At 35.1% G+C, this 21370-nt stretch overlaps 2 protein-coding genes across 2 annotated transcripts; both read left to right on the top strand.

Moving 5' to 3' along the window:
- The first annotated feature begins 3199 nt into the window (after positions 1-3199).
- Positions 3200-9139, top strand: LOC104799071 (ARF guanine-nucleotide exchange factor GNL2). The gene is made up of 4 exons (XM_010521401.2): positions 3200-3506; positions 4035-5138; positions 5220-5746; positions 5901-9139. Exons 2-4 carry the CDS (start codon positions 4653-4655, stop codon positions 9016-9018), a joined length of 4131 nt encoding a protein of 1376 aa, XP_010519703.1. The 5' UTR covers positions 3200-3506; positions 4035-4652; the 3' UTR covers positions 9019-9139.
- Positions 9140-15941: 6802 nt separating this feature from the next.
- On the top strand, positions 15942-20338 carry LOC104799070 (probable sulfate transporter 3.5). The gene is made up of 12 exons (XM_010521400.2): positions 15942-16402; positions 16826-17033; positions 17107-17278; positions 17650-17715; positions 17931-18044; positions 18193-18309; positions 18400-18526; positions 18648-18934; positions 19047-19237; positions 19427-19488; positions 19600-19676; positions 19810-20338. The coding sequence occupies exons 1-12, from the start codon at positions 16072-16074 to the stop codon at positions 19960-19962; spliced, it is 1905 nt and encodes a 634-aa protein (XP_010519702.1). The 5' UTR covers positions 15942-16071; the 3' UTR covers positions 19963-20338.
- Positions 20339-21370: the final 1032 nt, after the last annotated feature.

Below are 21370 nucleotides of genomic sequence, written 5' to 3'. Positions count from 1 at the left end.
CATATATATATGAATCAAACTGTCGTGAAATGAACTGAGATGAAATTTCACAATCGATTGGTGAATATCGTCATATCAAACGGTCTAAAATTTAGAATAAATGCAAACATTTGAAGATGTTATTTTGATTGAGATCGAGTTTGTAAATTCTGTAAAGTAGATCCATCCGTTGATACAAATCACAAACCATATTATTTTCTAATAATAATAATAATAATCATAATCATAATAATAATCATCATCATAATTATAATACCCATGTGAAGAGATCAATAGGTTCACTAGGCTAAAAGATGTTATTAATTATGCGACAATGAACGTAATAGTTTGATTGAGAAGTTGAATATAACAAAAAATAATTGCAAAAATAAATGTAGCATTTCAGTAAATCTAAAATATTAAATTATTATGACAGCCCAAATTATTGTTTTTCAAAACAGGAGTATAATAAAATTGCAAAATCGATATTTTTGGAACTCTCTCTTAAGTTTTATCCTTTTCGTTTTTTCTTCTCCACCATTATTACTTCATTATATTATTGTTATATGGACAATAATAATTTTGATTGGATTGGATGAGATTCGGGTGGAGCACAATAAATAATATATATAATATGCATTATAATATCTTTGATTTTTTATTTTTTTAGTTCAATGAATCAAAGGATGTGCTATTTTCTCTTACGGCATCTTCAATTGCTTACGATGGTGACACTATTTTATTTGTTTGTACGTTTTGTATTATTTTTCTGTTTTTTAATTATACGTTAGGCTCTAAAATCAATCATTATTGATTAATAAATGAGAAAATATTAGAGAATCATTGGATTTTTCAGTATTCAATAAATAACATTATAACATTTATACATAGAAAACGAAATTATAAAATATCTTATTTAATAAATATAAATATCTAGAATATAAAAACAAAACTAAATGTAAATATTACGTAATCTTCTCAAATCTTCTTCGTATCTCTTAATATATCTCTCAAATTCAAATAGATGAGAAACATCCGATTGAATTTAAAATCGTAGAATACATATCTGGATTTGAGGGTAGAATCTCGATGGACGATGGATTGCTATTTGAATGCCATCATTCTTTTTTATGAAAGGCGGATCTGAAAGTTCGGAGTGGCGCAGATGTGCGGATCGATGATCTGAGTTTTCCAATCGAAAAGGCTAAAAGTCGGGTTTAGAAGAGATCCTTAGAACGTTTAGTCATACAGACTCTGATAGCATAATAGAAAAAATGGTGGAGAATCATTGAATTTCTCAATATTCAACATAGAACATTACAATATTTATAGATAGAAAAAAAATCATAAAACATCTTATTTAATAAATATAAATATCTAAAATATATAAATAAAACCAAATCTAAATATTTTATTACGTAATTTTCTCAAATCTTCTCCGTATCTCTTAATAGTTAATATATATATATATATAGTTGTTATAAAAAAATTATAATATAATTTATATTTGAAATCTATAATTTATGTTTCACTCATCAACAGAAAAAAAAATCAATCTAAATATATCATATATACATATATATTATGTACATATGAATGAGAAATGTCACCTTCTCAAACCAATACATAAAATTTAGAGAATAAAAGAAATCAAATAAGGTATTAAATAGATATTTTGTATAAAAAAATCATTTTCTATATAAAATATGAATGTGAATTCTGAAAAAAAAAATATCAAGGACTATAAATTATTAGATTTAAACTAGCCAAAATTTTAGTGAGTCACGACCCACGGCTAGGGGTGCCCAATTCAGGTTTCGGTTCGGGTTTGGTTCAGTTATATTCGGGTTTGATTATTTCGGTTATAAAAAAATATAACCATTCGCTTTCTATATAAACTTCGGTTACGTTCTATTCGATTAATTTTTGGTTTGGATTCGATTCAGTTTCGGTAAAAAGTTTATTTTTTCAAAAAAATTATCGGTTTTTTCAGCTATTTTTTTTATTTGGTTCAGTTCGGTTTGTTTTTGATTTTTTCAGGTTTAAGGAAATCATAACCGTTTGGTTTTGATATCGGGTTCAGTTCGCGTATGGTTATATCTTATTCAGTTCGGTTCGATTCAATTATTTGATTAATAACCAAAATGGTCATCTCTAACCACGATCCATAGAGTGTTCAATCTATATATATATACACACACGTAAACACGGACAACCAAGAAAAAAGGAAAAACCCAAAAGACAATAGATAAACAAAGTTCAGTTTGGCGAGATTATCAAAATTCATCAAGTTTCGTAACCTAAAATTAATCAAAATTAGCTTAATCCGACACCTCCGTTAGCGATTTCAACAGTAAAGACGCAAGAAACATCTCAAAAATCGAATGTCGGATTCAAATTACAAAAAACTTACACACTCTACCGAAGAAATCGATGGTCCGGAGAATATGACGAGATCGTGTCTTCGACCGGAATCGGACGATGATATTTGTCTTCTAGAGGTGTCAATCGGGTCGGCCAGGCCGACCAGCCCGAGCCCGCATTCGGTCCGAAAGTTTTGGACTTGAGCTTGGACCGGCCCAATTTTTTTTGGATCCATGTGGTTAAACCCGAAGTCCCGCCCAATACATACCAGGCTCGGGTCAGGTCGGACCGGACCAGGCCAGTCCGTATAAATCCTTTTGTAAATCTTATTTTTTTTCTTTTTCTTTTTAAACATCGGATCGGTTCGACTCGAATCCGAAACCCGATTCGAGTCCGGTCCGACAGTCCAAATTTTTTCGGGTCGAAAAATTTAAGTCCGAAACCCGCTAATTTTCGGATTGGACCTCGGGCCTAGGGTCCAAATTGATACCCTGGTGTCTTCTGCTGAGAAACTCGACGCCTGCGAACGGCGATAAGAGAGAAGGAACCCAGGAGTCTTTTTTTTTCGGTTTTTAAATTTTTCAATTTTTTTTAACATATTTTAGTTTTTAAAATAATAGTTTTTCGAACCTAAGAAAGTTTGGTCTGCGTTTCCATATTTTACACAATTAGAAAAATATTAATTTCGACATGTTTTTTAATACAATTATCAAGAACTCGAATTACGAAATCTGAATAAAACGGAAAAAACACTGAACTTTTTTTTTTTATCAAATAAAAAATCGAGAAGGTTAATTTATAATGAGATTCAACGCTGAGCCGCCGGAGTCAACAAAGTGCCAATCAACCACGCGTTCCCATCACTCGCCCACGCACCTCTCTTTCTTTCCTTCTTCCTCGAGTGAGAGCGTACGCATACGCGCGCATACACATATATATATATATATACACACACACGCACACAATCATAGATAGACACGACGCAGAAGCATTAAAGAGAGGAATTCAAGTTCTATTTCGATCCCCCTTTTGAAGATCTAAGGACAAAATGGATTCAGAGAGAGTTTGGGCTTTTCAGATTCTGAGTTTGATGGTGTTCTTGGTGCTGTTTCAGCTTTGTAATGCCCAGATCTTGTCTCCTGCTCCCTCCCCTTCTAGTGATGGTAACTACTTTTTCCACATGAATTACCTTCTAGCACACACACACACACATATATATATATATATTAATGTATATATGTATATGTGAACGAACAATCCTTGGAATCCGCTGTGTTGTAATGGTTAATTGGTTTCGTTACATGGAAAAACATGAAAAAAAAATCTTCTGAATTTAGTATATGCTTTCTTGTTACTATTAAATGATCATCATAATGGAAATCTTTTTTATAATTGAAAATTTCGGAATGTTATTTGCCAAAATTTGGACCTTTTTTTATTCGAATTGTTTCTCTTCATAATTTTTTTCCTTTTACTTGGGCTTCCAATATTTATTTTTTTATTTTGGTGGAAATTTCATGTTTATGATATATTTTAGTTTCTATTTATTAATTTTTTTAATAATTATCATTTGATTTTATAGAATATATTTTTATCGATTAATTTAATTTTTAAAAAATTTATGAGCGGCCTGTTTTTAATCTATTCGAAATACATATTATAATATTAATAAACTTTCTAATTAATTGCAGGAACGACCATTGACCAAGGGATTGCTTATTTTCTTCTCCTAATGGCCTTAGCTGTTACATATCTCTTCCATTAGAAAGTCACCATCATTCTTATAATTTCACATGTAATTTTATTCATTCATGTTCTTGCAACATATATTCCATGTGTTGTGCGTGATTAATGACACCATGATGAGGTAATAATCAATAAAATTAGTGGGGTTTAAATCTAAACATGGGACCACACAAACATATATATATGTATATATGGGACCCAATACATACATACGTACGTATATATACACGCATATATAAGATCCAATGCATAAGCATCACAAAATTTACGAAACTCAAGGTTGAAACTCCTCGTCACTCATTTTACCAGCCACTAAATTCTACAAACCTAAATTTAGATCACTTCTGCTATAACAAAGGCAAAGCCGCACATAAATAAATAAAAAAAAAACTTTATATTCCCAAAAATACCCCTTACTGCCTCTCCGCTTCACAACACAAGCGAGAGCCAAATCTGTAAATTCACACAACCGTTCCCACAGTTCCAAGCTGATGATTTCCAAATCTCCAACGCTTGACCGGCAAAACAGACTCTGAACCCTCCTTTTACGTGCGGCCCAAGCAATGGATAAAGCCGCCGTGAAATCGCGGCGAAAGGAGCTAGGCATCTCGTGTATGCTAAACACCGAGGTCGGGGCCGTCCTCGCAGTCATTCGCCGTCCGCTTATGGATAATTACCTCTCCCCGCAAGACTGTGATTATTCCGATTCGTCGGTACAACAGTCGTTGAAATCTCTCAGAGCGTTGATCTTCAATCCACAACAGGAATGGCGAACGATCGATCCCTCGATCTACCTCTCGCCATTCCTAGAAGTCGTCCAGAGCGACGAGATTCCGGCCAGCGCCACTGCCGTCGCCCTCTCCTCGATCCTCAAGATCCTAAAGATCGAGATCTTCGACGAGAAGACTCCTGGCGCGAAGGACGCCATGAATTCCATCGTTTCCGGGATCACGAGCTGCCGTCTCGAGAAAACTGATCCCGTTTCCGAGGATGCCGTCATGATGAGGATTCTCCAAGTTTTGGTCGGAATCATGAAACATCCCGCCTCGGTTCGTGCTATCATATACTCGTTTCGATTCGTGATTCGTTCGGATTTTTTGACGAGACAGTTTGTTCGATGATTTCGACAGAATCTATTAGAAGATCAAGCGGTCTGCACAATCGTCAATACATGTTTCCAAGTGGTGCAACAATCCGCGAGGAGAGGCGATTTGCTGCAGCGAAACGGCCGATACACGATGCACGAACTGATTCAGATAATTTTCGCGAGATTACCCGATTTCGAAGTCAGAGGAGACGAAGGGGAAGACTCGGAATCCGACACCGATGAAATTGACGTGAGTGGAGGATACGGAATCCGTTGTTGCATCGACATATTTCACTTCCTCTGCTCGCTATTGAACGTTGTCGAGGTGGTCGAGAGCGCAGAAGGGACGACTGTACATACTGCGGACGAAGATGTTCAGATATTCGCTTTGGTTTTGATCAATTCCGCGATTGAATTGTGCGGAGACGCGATCGGGCAACACCCGAAGCTTCTGAGGATGATTCAAGATGATCTGTTTCACCATCTGATCCATTACGGATCTTCCTCGAGCCCTCTCGTCCTCTCCATGATCTGCAGCTGCATACTCAACATCTATCACTTTCTCCGAAAGTAAGTACGTTTCTTTAACTTTTTTCGTGAACTGAGAATAAAAATCAAGATTACAAAAAAATGATCAGAAAAATTTTAGCTTTTAACCGCGTTTTCGTGCCCTAATTGATGGGTTTCATCAGAAAAAATCTGATCTTTGTTGATATATTTACAGGTTTGTGAGGCTACAGCTCGAAGCATTCTTCGCATTCGTGTTGTTGAGAGTGACTTCGATGTCTGGTTATATTCAGCTACAAGAAGTTGCTCTTGAAGGCATAATCAATTTCTGTCGTCAGCCTTCGTTCATCGTCGAATCTTACGTTAACTACGACTGCGATCCGATTTGCCGAAGTCTCTTCGAAGAGATCGGGAAAGTGCTTTGCAGACACACATTCCCGACTTCAGGCCCTTTAACCTCTCTTCAGATCCAAGCCTTTGAAGGCCTCGTGATCGTTATTCACAATATCGCCGATAATATCGACAAAGAATACGATGATGGAGAGGGCGACTGTGATAATGACTCGAGTTCTTTGAAGCCACGACCCGTCGAGATCAAAGAGTATACACCCTTTTGGATTGAGAAGGCGAATGATGATTTCGACGCTTGGATTGATCATATAAGGGTGAGGAAAGCGCAGAAGCGGAAGTTACTGATCGCGTCGAACCATTTCAACCGAGATGAGAAAAAGGGTTTAGAGTACTTGAAGTTTAACAACTTGGTGTCCGATCCTCCCGATCCAAAGGCATTTGCTTCATTTTTCCGATTCACTCCTGGTTTGGACAAGACGATAATCGGAGATTATCTCGGAGATCCTGATGATTTTCACGTCAAGGTTCTGAAAGATTTCACGCAAACGTTCGAATTCACGGGTATGAGTCTTGATACGGCGTTAAGGACTTTTCTCGAAACGTTCAGGTTACCGGGAGAGTCACAGAAGATCGAACGTATCATCGAGGCTTTCTCGGAGCGATTCTTCCAGCAACAATCTTCTGAGATTTTTGCAAGCAAAGATACAGTTCATATCTTATGCTACTCGCTTATCATGCTCAATACAGATCAGCATAACCCGCAGGTGAAGAAGAAAATGACAGAAGATGAGTTTATACGCAACAATCGCGCGATAAACGCGGGGAAAGATCTTCCGAGGGAATATCTCTCTGAACTTTTCCAATCTATTTCGTCAAATGCGATTGTTCTCTCGAGCAGTTCCTTTTCCGTGGAAATGAATCCGAACAAGTGGATCGAGCTGATAAACCGAACGAAAATGTTGCAGCCCTTTAGCCTCTGTGAGTTTGATCGGCGGATAGGAAGAGATATGTTTGCGAGTATCGCGGGTCCGTCGATTGCAGCACTCTCTTCCTTCTTTGAGCATGCGGATGACGACGAGATGCTTCACGAATGCGTCGACGCATTGATATCTATTGCTAGAGTCGCTCAGTATGGCTTAGAGGACATCCTCGACGAGCTTGTCGCTTCGTTCTGCAAATTCACGACGCTTTTGAACCCTTACTCGACGCCGGAAGAGACGTTGTTCACGTTTAGCCACGACATGAAGCCTAGAATCGCCACTCTCGCGGTTTTCACGCTCGCAAACAGTTTCGGGGACTCGATTCGGGGAGGGTGGAGGAACATTGTGGATTGTCTCTTGAAGCTCAAGAAGCTTAGGCTTCTTCCTCAGTCAGTCGTAGAGTTTGATACATCTGGAGAAAATGTCTCGGGTAACGGTATCGGGTCGGAATCCGACGGGAATCCGTCTAGTCGAGACACTAAACTCAATCGGAGACAGAATGCTTGTTTAATTGGAAGATTTTCACACTTCTTGTCAGTAGATAGCATGGAAGATTCAGTTGCACTTGGAATGAGTGAGTTTGAGCAAAACCTTAAAGTCATCAAACAATGTCGGATCGGTCAGATATTCAGCAACAGCTCGAATTTGCCCGACACAGCGATCCTGAATCTCGGCCGCTCCTTAATATTCGCGGCGGCGGGGAGAGGACAACGGTTTAGTACCCCGACGGAGGAAGAAGAGACGGTTATGTTCTGTTGGGATCTCATCATCGCCGTCGCCTTAGCCAACGTACACCGCTTCAACATGTTTTGGCCGTCTTACCACGATTACTTACTCACCGTGGCCAATTTTCCGCTTTTTTCGCCCGTCCCTTTTGTCGAAAAGGGAATCCCGGGGATTCTCACGGTTTGCACCAAGATTATCGCCTCTCAATTCGAGGATCGCTTACCCGAGGAGCTTATCTTCCGGTCTATAACGTTGATGTGGAAGATGGAGAAAGAGATCATCGATACGTGCTGTGACACCATCACGGAATACGCGTGCAAGATCATAATGGAGTATTCTGGTAATCTTCAGACGCAGATCGGGTGGAAAAGCGTCCTCCAGCTCCTTTCTCTTTGCGGAAGACACCCCGAAACGTACGAACAAAGCGTCGATGCTCTCATCTCGTTGATGTCGACCAACGCGTCGCATCTTTCTCGGTCGAGTTACGCTTATTGCATCGATTGCGCGTTCAGTTTCGTCACCCTCCGGAACAGCCCACTTGAGAAGAATCTCAAGATCTTAGATCTCATGACGGATTCAGTCTCTTTGCTGATCCAATGGTACAAAACTGCATCAGCCGAGCCCGGAAACAGCTACAGTGTCGCGAGCAGCGGTAGCAATTCGTCGATGGAAGAGAATCTTCGAGGCGGCGGAAACTTCGCCCATTTCCTCTTCCTCAAACTGTGCGAAGCGTTCAGGAAAACGAGCCTGGCGAGACGGGAGGAGATACGGAACAGAGCGGTGGCATCTCTCCAGAAGAGCTTCGTGACGGGGGAGGAGCTCGAGTTCACGCCGACCGGATGCCTCACGTGCATAAACCACGTGATATTCCCGACGATAGATGACTTGCACGAGAAGTTACTCGATTACTCGAGGCGGGACAACGCGGAGAGAGAGATGAGAGCCATGGAAGGGACGCTGAAGATGGCGATGCAGATGGTGACGAACGTGTACATGCATTACCTGAAACTGATCGTCGAAAGCCCCGATTTCAGAACGTTCTGGTTAGGCGTATTGAGAAGGATGGACACGTGTATGAAGGCGGATCTGGGAGATTATGGCGAGAACAAGCTGCATGAGGTCGTTCCTGAGCTTCTGAAGAGCATGATCAGTACGATGAAGGAGAGAGAGATCTTGGTTAGGAAACAAGACGACGATCTATGGGAGATTACGTATATCCAGATTCAGTGGATTGCCCCTTCGCTCAAGGAAGAGTTGTTTCCTGACGAAGAACTGTGATTTTTTTTTTTAAAAAAGTTTATACGATTATTACAGATTTGCCCCTTTGTTTTACGAACACGGTTACCGTCCTGGTCGAAAGACCATTATACCCTTGAAGACCTTCTCTTTATAGCGGAGGGTTTTCTCTGTTCTCAAGGAACTCTTTCATTAATAATTTAATATACATATCTTTCATAGATAATAAATTCCATGACAGTATGAACAAGGATCACCAATGTTTATTGGATCGTACCTTAATCATAAGTATGTGTATATGCATATATATATATATATATATATATATAGAGAGAGAGAGGGGAATTATTGCTGTCCAATATAATATCCATTTGTTAAATATGTCTTTTTTTTTTAATCCAATACTCGTCCATTTTTTTTTGGTAGCACGTTAATTATTTTATCGAATTAACAATAAAATGAATTGCGTAGAGAAAGAAGGAACCGAACAAAATTAAAATTATTAAAAATTAATTTAAATAAAACAGTATGTAATAATGATATGCATGTTGGTCCATACTATTACTGAAAATAATAGAATAGAGAGTTGCTAAATTGGGATAGAGAATGCGACAAAATTGACGACCGAAAGAAGTGATGGTAATACTCTAACGTCTAAAGTCAACCAAAATCACTAACAAAAAGAAAATTTGGACTCATAGAATTTAATTTTTTCTGTTTTTCACCAAACAAAAAGATTATGTCTTTTTTGAATTCGGAAATTCCATCCTCCACAAGCGACAATATCCAAATTCTGATAATCCATCTTAAACAAGTTTCGAAACAAATTACCGAATCACACAGTTTCATTTTCTTACCAACACGTCCATAATTTGCTAAAAATTTCATTTTTGGCCCACTACTTTTATAAATCGTTTAAAACCCTTGTATCAAAAAATCACAATATTAATTTGGATGTATAGATAATTAAGATTTCAATTAAATAATTATGAAATTTAAAAGGTTTATTTTGTCTGTTTTAACTATATAATTTATAATCGTTAAAAAAAATCAGCTAATATTCACAAAATTTATTAAACACAAGCATGTAATCTTTATGTATAAAGTGAAGCGCATTATATATATATATTGCCTCCTCGCGAAGCCTTCTCTTAATTTGACCTTTGATTACTTGGGATCGTCAAAGTATTTATCCAGAGAGTAGCATAAAAATGTTTGCGAAAAAACAGCAATCCAAAAGTTTCTATGAAATAATGACAGTCTAATCATATTCCATAGATTTTATTCACGATGACAAAAGAAATTCAAAGTCTACCGTTCCAGATGAAGAGAGTGCCCGAGACTTAAATAAAAAAGATTTAAAAAAATCTTAATTAAAAAGATTGTTCCATTAACATACAATAAAGATTTAGCTAGATAGATTTTAGGGTTCGAATGGTTGTACCGCAGCTGTTACAGTTGCGGGTGACGGCGTTTTCAAAGCGTTTGATAGCGATTATGAATGATAAGTACTGACTGGTTGATAAGTTGCTGTTGACAGCGATTGCGGATGGATACGGTTAGAAGTGAATAGTTCGTTGCGGTTGTAGTTGTGTTTTGATATAAATTATAAAAAAATATTATTTTAAAATAATTTTTTATAATAATTTTAAACAATTTTTAGTATCATTTGATAAAAATTATTTACTAAATTTATAATAATTAAATAATAAATTTAAAATATAAATATTATCAATTTAATTTATTTTTAAGTAAAAAATAATTCTATTATAAATTTTTTTAAAATAATCATTATTAAATCTAAAAAGTATACTATTATATATTTTTTTATTAAAATATAATACTAAAAATAATATCAAATCATAACACTAAACAAAATTATCATAAATATATATATATTAGAGTTTTATATACTTTTTAATGAGTATATTTTAGTTTTTTTTTGTCAAAACACCGGAAACCGCTACCAAAACGCAAGTTAGATGCTGTGATTAGAAAACACAAGTTTGGCTGCGGTTGCGGGTGATTACAGTTCAACCAATCAGTTTTTCAATCGCCTACAACCATCGAAAATCGCAACCGCTCCGTTTGCGGGTAGCGGCGGTGCAACCAGTCCCCTCCTATATGTAATTTTAAAAATATTATCATGGCATTCGTATTTATGTTGTTTTTTATGATAAAATATCTTCAAAATACTTATGTTTGGTTTCCATTTGATAGATTTTTTTATATCTTCAAATTGAAAGGATCACCTATAAAACTAATTCATGCCATAAACTCTAAGTAATAAGGTCATATTATCATATATTACTTCATAAAAGTTGATTAAAACTTAAAATAAATTTTTATCATGGTGCATAAATAATGCAAAACATATATTAAATAAGGAATAAACATGTAATTATGACATGAGTAATGTTATAGTAATCACAACACAATGATGGGAGAGTGCAAATGAGGAAAACGACCGTTGCAACATCTTTGTGCCACCCAAGGGAGGTTGCGACATCCATCTTTGGGTTATTCCAGGGAGGTATTATATGTTTAGTGTATTTCTAATCATTTCCGTGGCCTACATTATGTCATGTAATGTTTTACGATGCTAATATCTTAGATAGTGACATTTTACACTGTTTTAATGTGTAAAATATATTATTTTTATTTACTAAAAACAATACCAAACATCTTAATTCCAAAAAAAAAGAAAAAAGAATTGATTCAAAATCTCAAATACCCACCAATAAAAATATGCTTTCATCTTTAACAACCATCCAAAAAATATTTCGTTTTTAAAAAATATATACATTTAAAACCCCAACCATCCAAAATTAAATAAAACGTAAACGTTTTATCAATTTACTTATACCAACATATTGGCCTAAAAATCGAAGTTAGTTGAAGACAGAGGTTTGCCCTAAGGATAAAAAGGACATTTGGTAGCCCAAAAATTTTCTGGTATCTCAATCAAGTTCCATGTTCTACTTCTATCCAATGTGTCTCAATTTCGGGCCAAATTATTGTCCTGCTAAATCTTTATCAAATACTTAAAAAATATAAAAATATATTATAGAATGTGAATTCAAAACACAACTTTATTATAAGATTTTTCAAAACCTCACGAGAATAACCTTAAGACTGAATAGACGCAATCGAAAAGGTTGTAGACGATTAGCATTCATGGGTCTTAAATTTGGTCGAGTGAGGGGATTTAGTGAACCAATTGAACAATATTAAATTCGCTATTAGATTAATTAAACTATTTTTTTTTTAAAATTTCTGTAAACCAAAACCAAACTAAACCAGATGAATCTATTCGGATTTAATGGCGTGTGATTTTTCTAACCCAAACCAAACATAACTGATCTAAAAAATGTTGGATATTTTGGCTAAATGTTAGGCTTAATCTCTCATATATATATATATATATGTATATTATGGATATAGTAGAGGAGTTGAATGTAGATGAATAATAAATATGGATTGTTAAATAATGTATTATTATAATTGGTAAAATATATGTGGCAATTATTTAATTAATTAAGTTTATTAAAAATGCATGTCGTGAATGAAAAGTGTCATATGTATTTAATGTTTATTCATTTTACTTGAATGTTTTTCGGTATTATTACCATTTAAATTTAAAATCTTGAAAAAGATATATCTCTTTATATTACGATAAATTATATAATTTTTATTAAATACTTAAAAATAGTTAGTTATATTATTTTAGAATAAAAAAATAGAGATAATTTTAAATAAAAAGATGCATATCTATTAATAATAATTAATAATTATTGTTTTTGTTTCAAAGAGTTATATTTAGATAAGTTTAAACAAAAGGATACAATCTCACTGTGTTTAATATTTTATCAATTAAATATTAAGTTATATTTAGATGGGTGTCAAAACGGGTCAGATCGTTATGCATTCAAACCGACGATTATAGGTTGAACCGGTTCAAATTTTCTAAATCTATAGAACCCGGTTTTAAAAAGTCCGGGTCCGAATTCAGTCAAATGAGTCCGTTTAATCATATTTACTTAAGTATCAAGATGCATTTTACATTTATCTAAATAAATAAATGGACTTTCGGACCGATCCAAAATTCTATTTGAACTCGACCGAAAATTCGATTTTTTTTAATTTATAAATTTAAAACCCAAAATCCAATATTCCGGATAGGTTGGGAATGGATTTAGAGCTGAAATTGACACCCTATTTTTAGACAAACGGTAAAATTGACACCACTAATTTTCTATAAATAAAAGAAGTTGATGACATTAATAAGATACAAAGAGACAAGGATAAGACAAGAGATTTTGAGTGCTTTGGTATTAGTAATTTTTCTAAAAACTATTGTAATGGTTTGTTATATTTTCTTAAAAAAAAAACAAGTATTTCATGTGATGACTATCTACAGGTAAACCACAAAATCATCGGGATTTTATTTTATTTCAAAAATATATTACTATAATTTTATTTATCCGAAGTGGAATAACGCTTTTCAAGATGATAAAAACTTTTTAAAATCATATCCGGATTTCTTACTTTGTATATAAGTGATTCTAACAGAAAAGACCTTTCAAAACAGTGAAAAAATGTAGAAGAAAAACGACTGAAATTAAAACTCATTTGACCTAAAGAAAAATATTATGTTATATAGGGCCGGGCATTTCGGTTCGGTTCTTCGGAACCAGACCGAACCGAACCGTTAAAACGGTATTTTTTCCGACTCGAAACCGTTGTTATTTCCCAAACGGTACTATTTTTAGAGAACCGAATTTTTCCGGAACCGAACCGAACTTTAAAAATTCCGAAAAACCGAATATTTTTAAAGGAAATCTAACATTTTTTTTAATAAAACCCGGAATCGAACTGAACCGTTACCGAAACCGAACCAAACCAAACCGAATACAATAAAAAACCCGATTGGTACCTATTTTTGTAAAACCGAAAGAACCGAACCGATCTATTCCGTCCCGAACCCGAACCGTTTCCCGAAACATCCACCTCTAATGTTATATATCTAATGTTATATATATAATCCAACGAAATACCGTGTTTTATGGTTTGATTGTTGTCAATATAAACCAAATCCTCGAATATATATATTTTTAAAATAAATCTTATTTGCTCACATCTTAATTTTCACCTTGAAAAGCAGTAAATGTATAATGATCTTAATTTTCACCGTGTTTCTCAAGCTATTTTAAAAATTCGGAAAAAAAAAATTCCTTACCGAAACCAAACTCATTATGTCCGAAGAAAAAAATATATTGGCTTATATCTTAAACTCAGGTATATATATATGCTCATACAACGAGAAGCGGTTGGAGAATTTCAGCCGTCCATGTTTTTCTCAATGTCGACGACAGAGTTAAGAGCAAATCACATGGCGAAATGTTTGGTACAAAATTCCCGAAACATGGTTCTCGTCGTGTGGTTGAAATTTGATAATAAAATTTATTCTCATTATACATATATAGTTATGCATTTATTTTCCATAATACAAAAACAATAAAACATCCCATTGTTTTTATTTCCGTCATACTAAATATAGTCACCTATCTAAAAAAATATTCATTGAAACACATTAATATAATTAAAAATAAAATTTAGTTAAAAACCCTAAATAACATATCGTATGTGTTTGCTTCTATTTGGGATTGAAATAAGAACTTAGTTTTGAAATTTTAAAAATTAGTCAAAGACGAAATTAACTCAAACAACTCGAGACTCGGACAAGATTCAATTTTGGGAGCATTTTATTTTTATTTTTCAGATTTTTTTCTTCTTTATTTTTATAGGTTTTAATTCATTTTCCAGTTGTAGAAACCAAAAAGGTCATTCCCGATTGCTTTGGCTAAATGATAGAACTTCTTTGTTGACTGCGAAAACGAAGATTATATATGTCTATCCTATAATTAATCTTCTGTTAAGCAAAATGGATTTTTTTAAATATATTTTTATTTTATTTATATATATATAGTAACTCCGTGAAGAACTGAAACTACCGAGGACCGGACAAGCTTCAATTTCGGGAGCATTTCTTCTATTTTTTTTCTTATTTATTTTATTGGGTTTAATTCAATCTCCAAAAAAGAAAAAATCATTTTCCAATTGTTTTGGCTCAATGATAAAGTTTTCTTGTTGATTATAAAATGTACTTTTTTTTACTTGTCCTATATTTAATACATAATAGTCTTGGAAATTTGTAAAAAAAAATATAGTTTTATTTGATTCAAATATAGAAACGAAGTATCAATTAGTTAATACATATATATGTATGTGTATTATATATAATCGTGGTGCAATCGAACATATCGATCTATATACAATAGATTATATCCAAGATTTTGAATTTATGGTTTAATTAATATACCTACTGTCACTGGTTGTAAGAATTTCTATTTTAAGATAAGCCGTGTAAGTTGATCCAAAATGACTACCATTAAAACAAAGACTATCGAGTATCGAGCGACTCAAACGGTGCCCTTTTAACTATCGTTTGAATTTAGAGATATTAAAATACATATACATAGATAAATTTATATTTTCTTCCTCTTTTCTCTATTATGAAAAAACCCATGTTTTTTTTCTTTCCCAAACTTGTAATATAAATAAAAAATCTTTTTAGTTATATATTCAATAAATATAATAATATATATTATTTAGATTGTGCAATTATTTACTTCTTCCGCCGTTTGCTAGCCTGTAAGAAAACTAATTAATATTAATATTGCTGCCCATTTAGATCTTATTTTTAACTTATTTACCAACTGCGGTTCAGTCAATATATTTTTACAGAATCAGGATCTGCGCTGTTAAAGATCACCACATTTTTTTTTCCCAAAAAAGGAAGAAAGAACACCGCATTTTACAAATCCCTTGGATGATATCGATGACATGTACTCCCACGTATTTCGGCCTCCCCCGTTATATATAAGCGAATCAAACCAGTCTTCGATCTCTACAACAGCCAAAAGTGTGGGAGAGAAAGGAGAGAGAGAGACATAACACAACACAACACAGCAAAAGGTTGTCTCTTTTCTTAATTGCTCTTCTTCTTCTTCTTCTTCTTGTTTCTTGTTGTTCATGGAAAGTGCAAGAGAGAACTCGTCCTCGCCCACGGGCCAAGGGGTGAATTTCTCGGCCCCGAGGGGTTTCGGGGCGAAACTCCGATCGAAGTGCAAGGAAACGTTTTTCTCGGACGATCCATTCAAGCCGATATCCGAAGAGCCCAACAATGCGATCAAGGCGAAGAAGACGTTGGAGTATTTCGTGCCCATCTTCGAATGGTTTCCGAAATACGATCTTAAAAAGCTCCGGTACGATATCCTCGCCGGTATCACCATAACGAGCCTCGCCGTCCCTCAGGGTATCAGCTATGCGAAGCTTGCCAACATCCCTCCCATCATCGGTCTTTGTAAGATAGATCTCTCTTTCTCCCTCTTAAATCTATTTTTTTAATTTGATTCATGAAAATTTTATTAAGATTATTTGTTTTATTTTATTCTCGATACAACAAATTTTATTTTACGTCCAAAATTTTATGATCTCCTTTTAAAAAGTTTCAAAAAGATTTCAACCTTTTTCTGTTTCCAGAACGAGATCCATTTTTTTTTGTTTTATTTATAGTATTTTCTGTTTGGTAAAAATATTTTCCATACTATCGAGTAATATTTCCTTGTTTTGTCAAATGACTAAATATTTTCTTTTTTGAAATTCTTACCCAAAAAAAAAACGTTAGTAAATATTTTTTTTTCTGGATGTTAATTTGAAGAAAAACAAATCTAAAAGTATATTTTACTATTCACTGACAACAAATAATAAAATTGGTCAATTTCAGATTCGAGTTTCGTACCACCTTTCATATACGCGGTGTTCGGGAGTTCGAACAACTTGGCCGTGGGGACGGTGGCCGCATGCTCACTCCTGCTCGCGGAAACGATCGGAGAAGTCGCTCCTCAGAAAGATAATCCGGATCTGTACCTTCATCTGATCTTCACCGCCACTCTCATCACCGGAATCTTCCAATTCGCCCTAGGGTTCCTCAGGTATATATATATATGCTCATACAACGAGAAACCTTATTCTATATATTATCTTATAGCGCATATATATATATAGGTTGGGGATATTGGTGGACTTCTTGTCACACTCGACCATAACGGGGTTCATGGGAGGAACAGCGATCATAATTCTGCTTCAACAGCTTAAGGGCATGCTTGGTCTGGTTCACTTCACTCAGCACACCGACGTCGTTCATGTCCTTCGTGCTGTCTTCGTCAACCATAACGAGGTTTTTTTATTTATTTATTTATTCTTTTTATTTTGTTCTGTATTTTGGTTTTGCTATCATTCGAATTTGATCCCTAAAAAAATGACTAAACCGTCTATCAAAAATCACGGAGAATTTATACAACTAAGATTTTAACTTTAATATTATATAATAAATTGGAATTTGATGACGGAGAATTCCACGAATTAAAGCGTTATTATTATTATTATTATTATAATAAAAGATATCCACCTTTTTACTAAAAAGTGAGTTTATTTTGACTAAAATCAGCACAAGATATTGACTAAATAAAAAAATCGTAACACAAATAATAATATAATTAAAAAAAAATGGATACTGATCAAGTGGGACTTTTTCTTGGTTTTGTGCAGTGGAAGTGGCAAAGTGCCGTCGCAGGGATATGCTTTCTTATTTTTCTCCAGGCCACTCGATACATCGTAATCTCTCTCTATCTCTCTCTAATTAATATTCGATATTTGAATTTAAAAGTAAATTTGAAAAAGGTGATAAAATAGAATACTAACACGATATGTCTGGCTTTTCAATTAAAATAGAATTGGATGGAGAATTATATATATACATATATATATATATATATTGGTGTTTTCTGTAATTTTTTTTATAAAAATTCTGTTTCCGTTTTGTTTTTCAGAGGAAGTTAAAGCCGAAGCTATTTTGGGTATCGGCAATGGCTCCAATGGTTGTGGTTCTTGTCGGCTGCTTAGTTGCTTTCCTCGTCAAGGGAGAAAAGCATGGCATCCTAACTGTGAGTTATAAATTTCTCATCGATCGACCCTTTGCATATATACATATATATATATTACGTAATCTTTTGATACCAATAAGGCATCGTAACATCTTCGGAGTATATATAGTTATAATATATATATATATATATATATTTGGTGACACAGGTGGGACATTTGAAGAGAGGACTGAACCCTCCTTCAATCAATTTGCTGAACTTCGACAGCAAGTACATAGGAGCCGTTGTGAAAGCCGGCCTTATCACTGGCCTCATCGCCTTAGCGGTAAGACGCGGAATTTATCTTCTTTCGCTCAATATGTCCGGAATTCGATTATGGATATACAATAAACGTTACCGAATTCAACGATTTCAGGAAGGTATCGCGATCGGGAGAAGTTTCGGGCTGATGAAGAACGAGCAAATCGACGGGAACAAAGAGATGATTGCCTTTGGTCTCATGAACGTTATAGGCTCATTCACGTCTTGCTACTTGACAACAGGTAACTAACTCATTATATATATATCTTGATTTGATGATCATACTTTAGTAATTGAGATCGAATTAGACGGAAGATATTCGTCGATCTTAACGTTTGAAATTGATTTTTCGACAAATTATAGGACCCTTCTCAAAGACAGCGGTGAACTACAACGCGGGGACAAGAACCCCGATGTCGAACATTGTGATGGGGTTCTGCATGATGCTTGTTCTTCTGTTCTTGGCCCCGATCTTCAGCTACACGCCTCTTGTCGCCCTCTCGGCCATCATCATGTCGGCTATGCTCGGTCTTATCGACTATGAGGAGATGTACCACCTCTACAAGGTCGATAAATTCGATTTCCTCGTCTGTATGACCGCCTTTTTAGGCGTTTCGTTCATCAGCATGGACTACGGCCTCCTCATGTCGGTACGATACACCGTGATTCTTTGTCAATTCCAAACCCGAATGAAACTCTTTCTTTTTGAAGCATTGTTTCGCGATCTTTTTCTGTAACTATATGTGTTGATTGATTGATTAGGTGGCGGTTTCGATTGTGAGATCGCTCTTGTACGTTGCTCGACCCGGGACATGTAAGCTGGGAAGAATGCCGAACTCGGTGATGTATAGGGACGTCGAGCAATACCCGGCTGCTGAGCAAAACGCCGGGTTCTTGATTCTCCAATTGGGTTCTCCGGTCTATTTCGCCAACTCTACCTACGTCCGCGAAAGGCACGAGAATCTCTCTTCTTCTTCTTCCTTTTTCGATCTTAAGAATGCTTTCTATCTTTTTCGTAGGATCGAAGAATGCATGCATACTCTCGTTATCATAGAATCGAAGAACATAAAATGTTTTATAACCAATGGAAATATATGCATATATAGTTTTAGACATAACATTCTAGGGTTATTGCATGACAGGATCTTGAGGTGGATCCGGGATGAGACCGAACCTGTCGAGTTTCTTCTTCTCGAGCTCTCGGGTAATTACATAACAACATTAATTTGTTCCATTACGTACGTGAATCACAATATTTTTTTCTTTCTTTCCATGCTTATAATTTACGATCGAGTTTTGTAAATATCGTTAATAGGAGTTTCGACCATCGACATGACCGGGATCGAGACTTTGCTGGAAGTCCGAAGAATTCTCGGAGCAAGAGGCATTAAGGTACCTTACAAATACGTCCAAAGAGAAATTGTTAAATGACCCCAATAAAATTAAAATTATCACAGAGTAAAATTAAAATTGCCCCCAATTAATATTTACAAAAAAATATTTTTTTTAAAAAATTTAATTGCAGATGGCAATAATAAATCCAAGAGTGGAAGTGTTGGAGAAGATGACATTGTCTCATTTCGTTGAGAAGCTTGGCAAAGAGCACATTTTCTTATCCGTCGAAGACGCCATCCAATCATGCCGATTCTCTCTTTCGTCCCTTAAACCGGAACCCTAATTTCCCTTCTTAGCAATTTATCTTTTAAAATCCGGTTTACTTTGGTGGTCGGTTTATGTGAGGGGTTAATAAATGGGGCTTAAATCAAATTTAAAATGGAAAAGAAAAAGAGAAGAAGCTTGATTAGCTTTTGGTCCATTGTGATGATGGAGGAGGGTTCTGCTCGGAGACGAAAGCTGCTCGTTCAAATGGAGGGTTTCAAGTGCCTTAATTATTTTTTGTTTCTCTCTAAAGCTTTTGGCACTTTTTTCTCTTTTGTAATAAATATTTCCGGTGTATCTGGAATTGAGACTCTGATTCTCCTTTTTTCTATTGTCGAATTCCATGATCTTGTATTCCGAAAAGAATATATAAAAACAAATTCTTTTTTTTTTAATTTTATTTTTTTAACAAACAAAATCTTTGATGGAGTAATTATAAATTCCATCTATTGGAGAATGAATCAAAGTGCAGTGAATTATTATAATAATCTTCAATTATTCGATTAACCAACATTTTGAAGACTACTTAAAAATATATCCATGGCTAAAAAAATTAAAGGCGGTTTGGTTTAGGATTTTACATATTTTTAGTTTTATATTAATAAAAAGTGAACGATGATTCTGCCGTCTTATTTTACTGGTGACGGTCCAGATCGTTTTAACGGATCGACAGATCAGATCGTGTCTTTTAATTAACGGTTGAGATCATTTCTGATATTCAACGGTCAAGATGACATATTAAAATTGACGGTCCAGATCGCATACATTCATTAACGGTTCAGATCATGTCTGATATTCAACGGTCAAGATCATATGTTGGAATCAACGGTCCAGATCGCATCTACTAATTAACGGCTCAGATCATATCTGATAATCAACGGTCAAGATCATATCACAATTGACGGTTCAGATCGCATCAATGAATTAACGGCTCAGATCGATTCTCATATTCAACGGTCAAGATCATATGTCAGAATTGACGGTCCAGATCGTGTCTATGAATTAACGGTTCAGATCAACTCTAATATTCAACGGTTAAGATCATATATTGGAATCGACGGTCCAGATCGCATCTATGAATTAACGGCTCAGATCACATCTGATAATCAACGGTCAAGATCATATATCAGAATTGACGGTTCAGATCGCATCTCTGAATTAACGGCTCAGATCGATTCTCATATTCAACGGTCAAGATCACATATCAGAATTGACGGTTCAGATCGCATCAATGAATTAACGGTTCAGATCGATTCTCATATTCAACAGTCAAGATCATATGTCAGAATTGACGGTCCAGATCGTGTCTATGAATTAACGGTTCAGATCAACTATGATATTCAACGGTCAAGATCATATATTGGAATCGACGGTCCAGATTGCATCTATGAATTAACGGCTTAGATCATATCTGATAATCAACGGTC

The sequence above is a fragment of the Tarenaya hassleriana genome, unplaced genomic scaffold, assembly GCF_000463585.1.
Source record: "Tarenaya hassleriana unplaced genomic scaffold, ASM46358v1 Cleome6, whole genome shotgun sequence".
In the NCBI taxonomy this organism is placed as follows: Eukaryota; Viridiplantae; Streptophyta; class Magnoliopsida; order Brassicales; family Cleomaceae; genus Tarenaya; species Tarenaya hassleriana.
This window is presented reverse-complemented; position numbering and strand designations above follow the sequence as displayed.

What these genes read in the sequence shown, in the direction of transcription:
- LOC104799071 (XM_010521401.2), top strand. Translation starts at nt 4,653, where the DNA reads ATGGATAAAGCCGCCGTGAAATCGCGGCGAAAGGAGCTAGGCATCTCG. An exon ending in TCATGAAACATCCCGCCTCG is followed by an intron (nt 5,139 to 5,219) that starts GTTCGTGCTATC and finishes TGATTTCGACAG; the next exon opens with AATCTATTAGAAGATCAAGC. An exon ending in ATCTATCACTTTCTCCGAAA is followed by an intron (nt 5,747 to 5,900) that starts GTAAGTACGTTT and finishes ATATATTTACAG; the next exon opens with GTTTGTGAGGCTACAGCTCG.
- LOC104799070 (XM_010521400.2), top strand. Translation starts at nt 16,072, where the DNA reads ATGGAAAGTGCAAGAGAGAACTCGTCCTCGCCCACGGGCCAAGGGGTG. An exon ending in TCTTCGTCAACCATAACGAG is followed by an intron (nt 17,279 to 17,649) that starts GTTTTTTTATTT and finishes GGTTTTGTGCAG; the next exon opens with TGGAAGTGGCAAAGTGCCGT. An exon ending in ACTACGGCCTCCTCATGTCG is followed by an intron (nt 18,935 to 19,046) that starts GTACGATACACC and finishes TTGATTGATTAG; the next exon opens with GTGGCGGTTTCGATTGTGAG.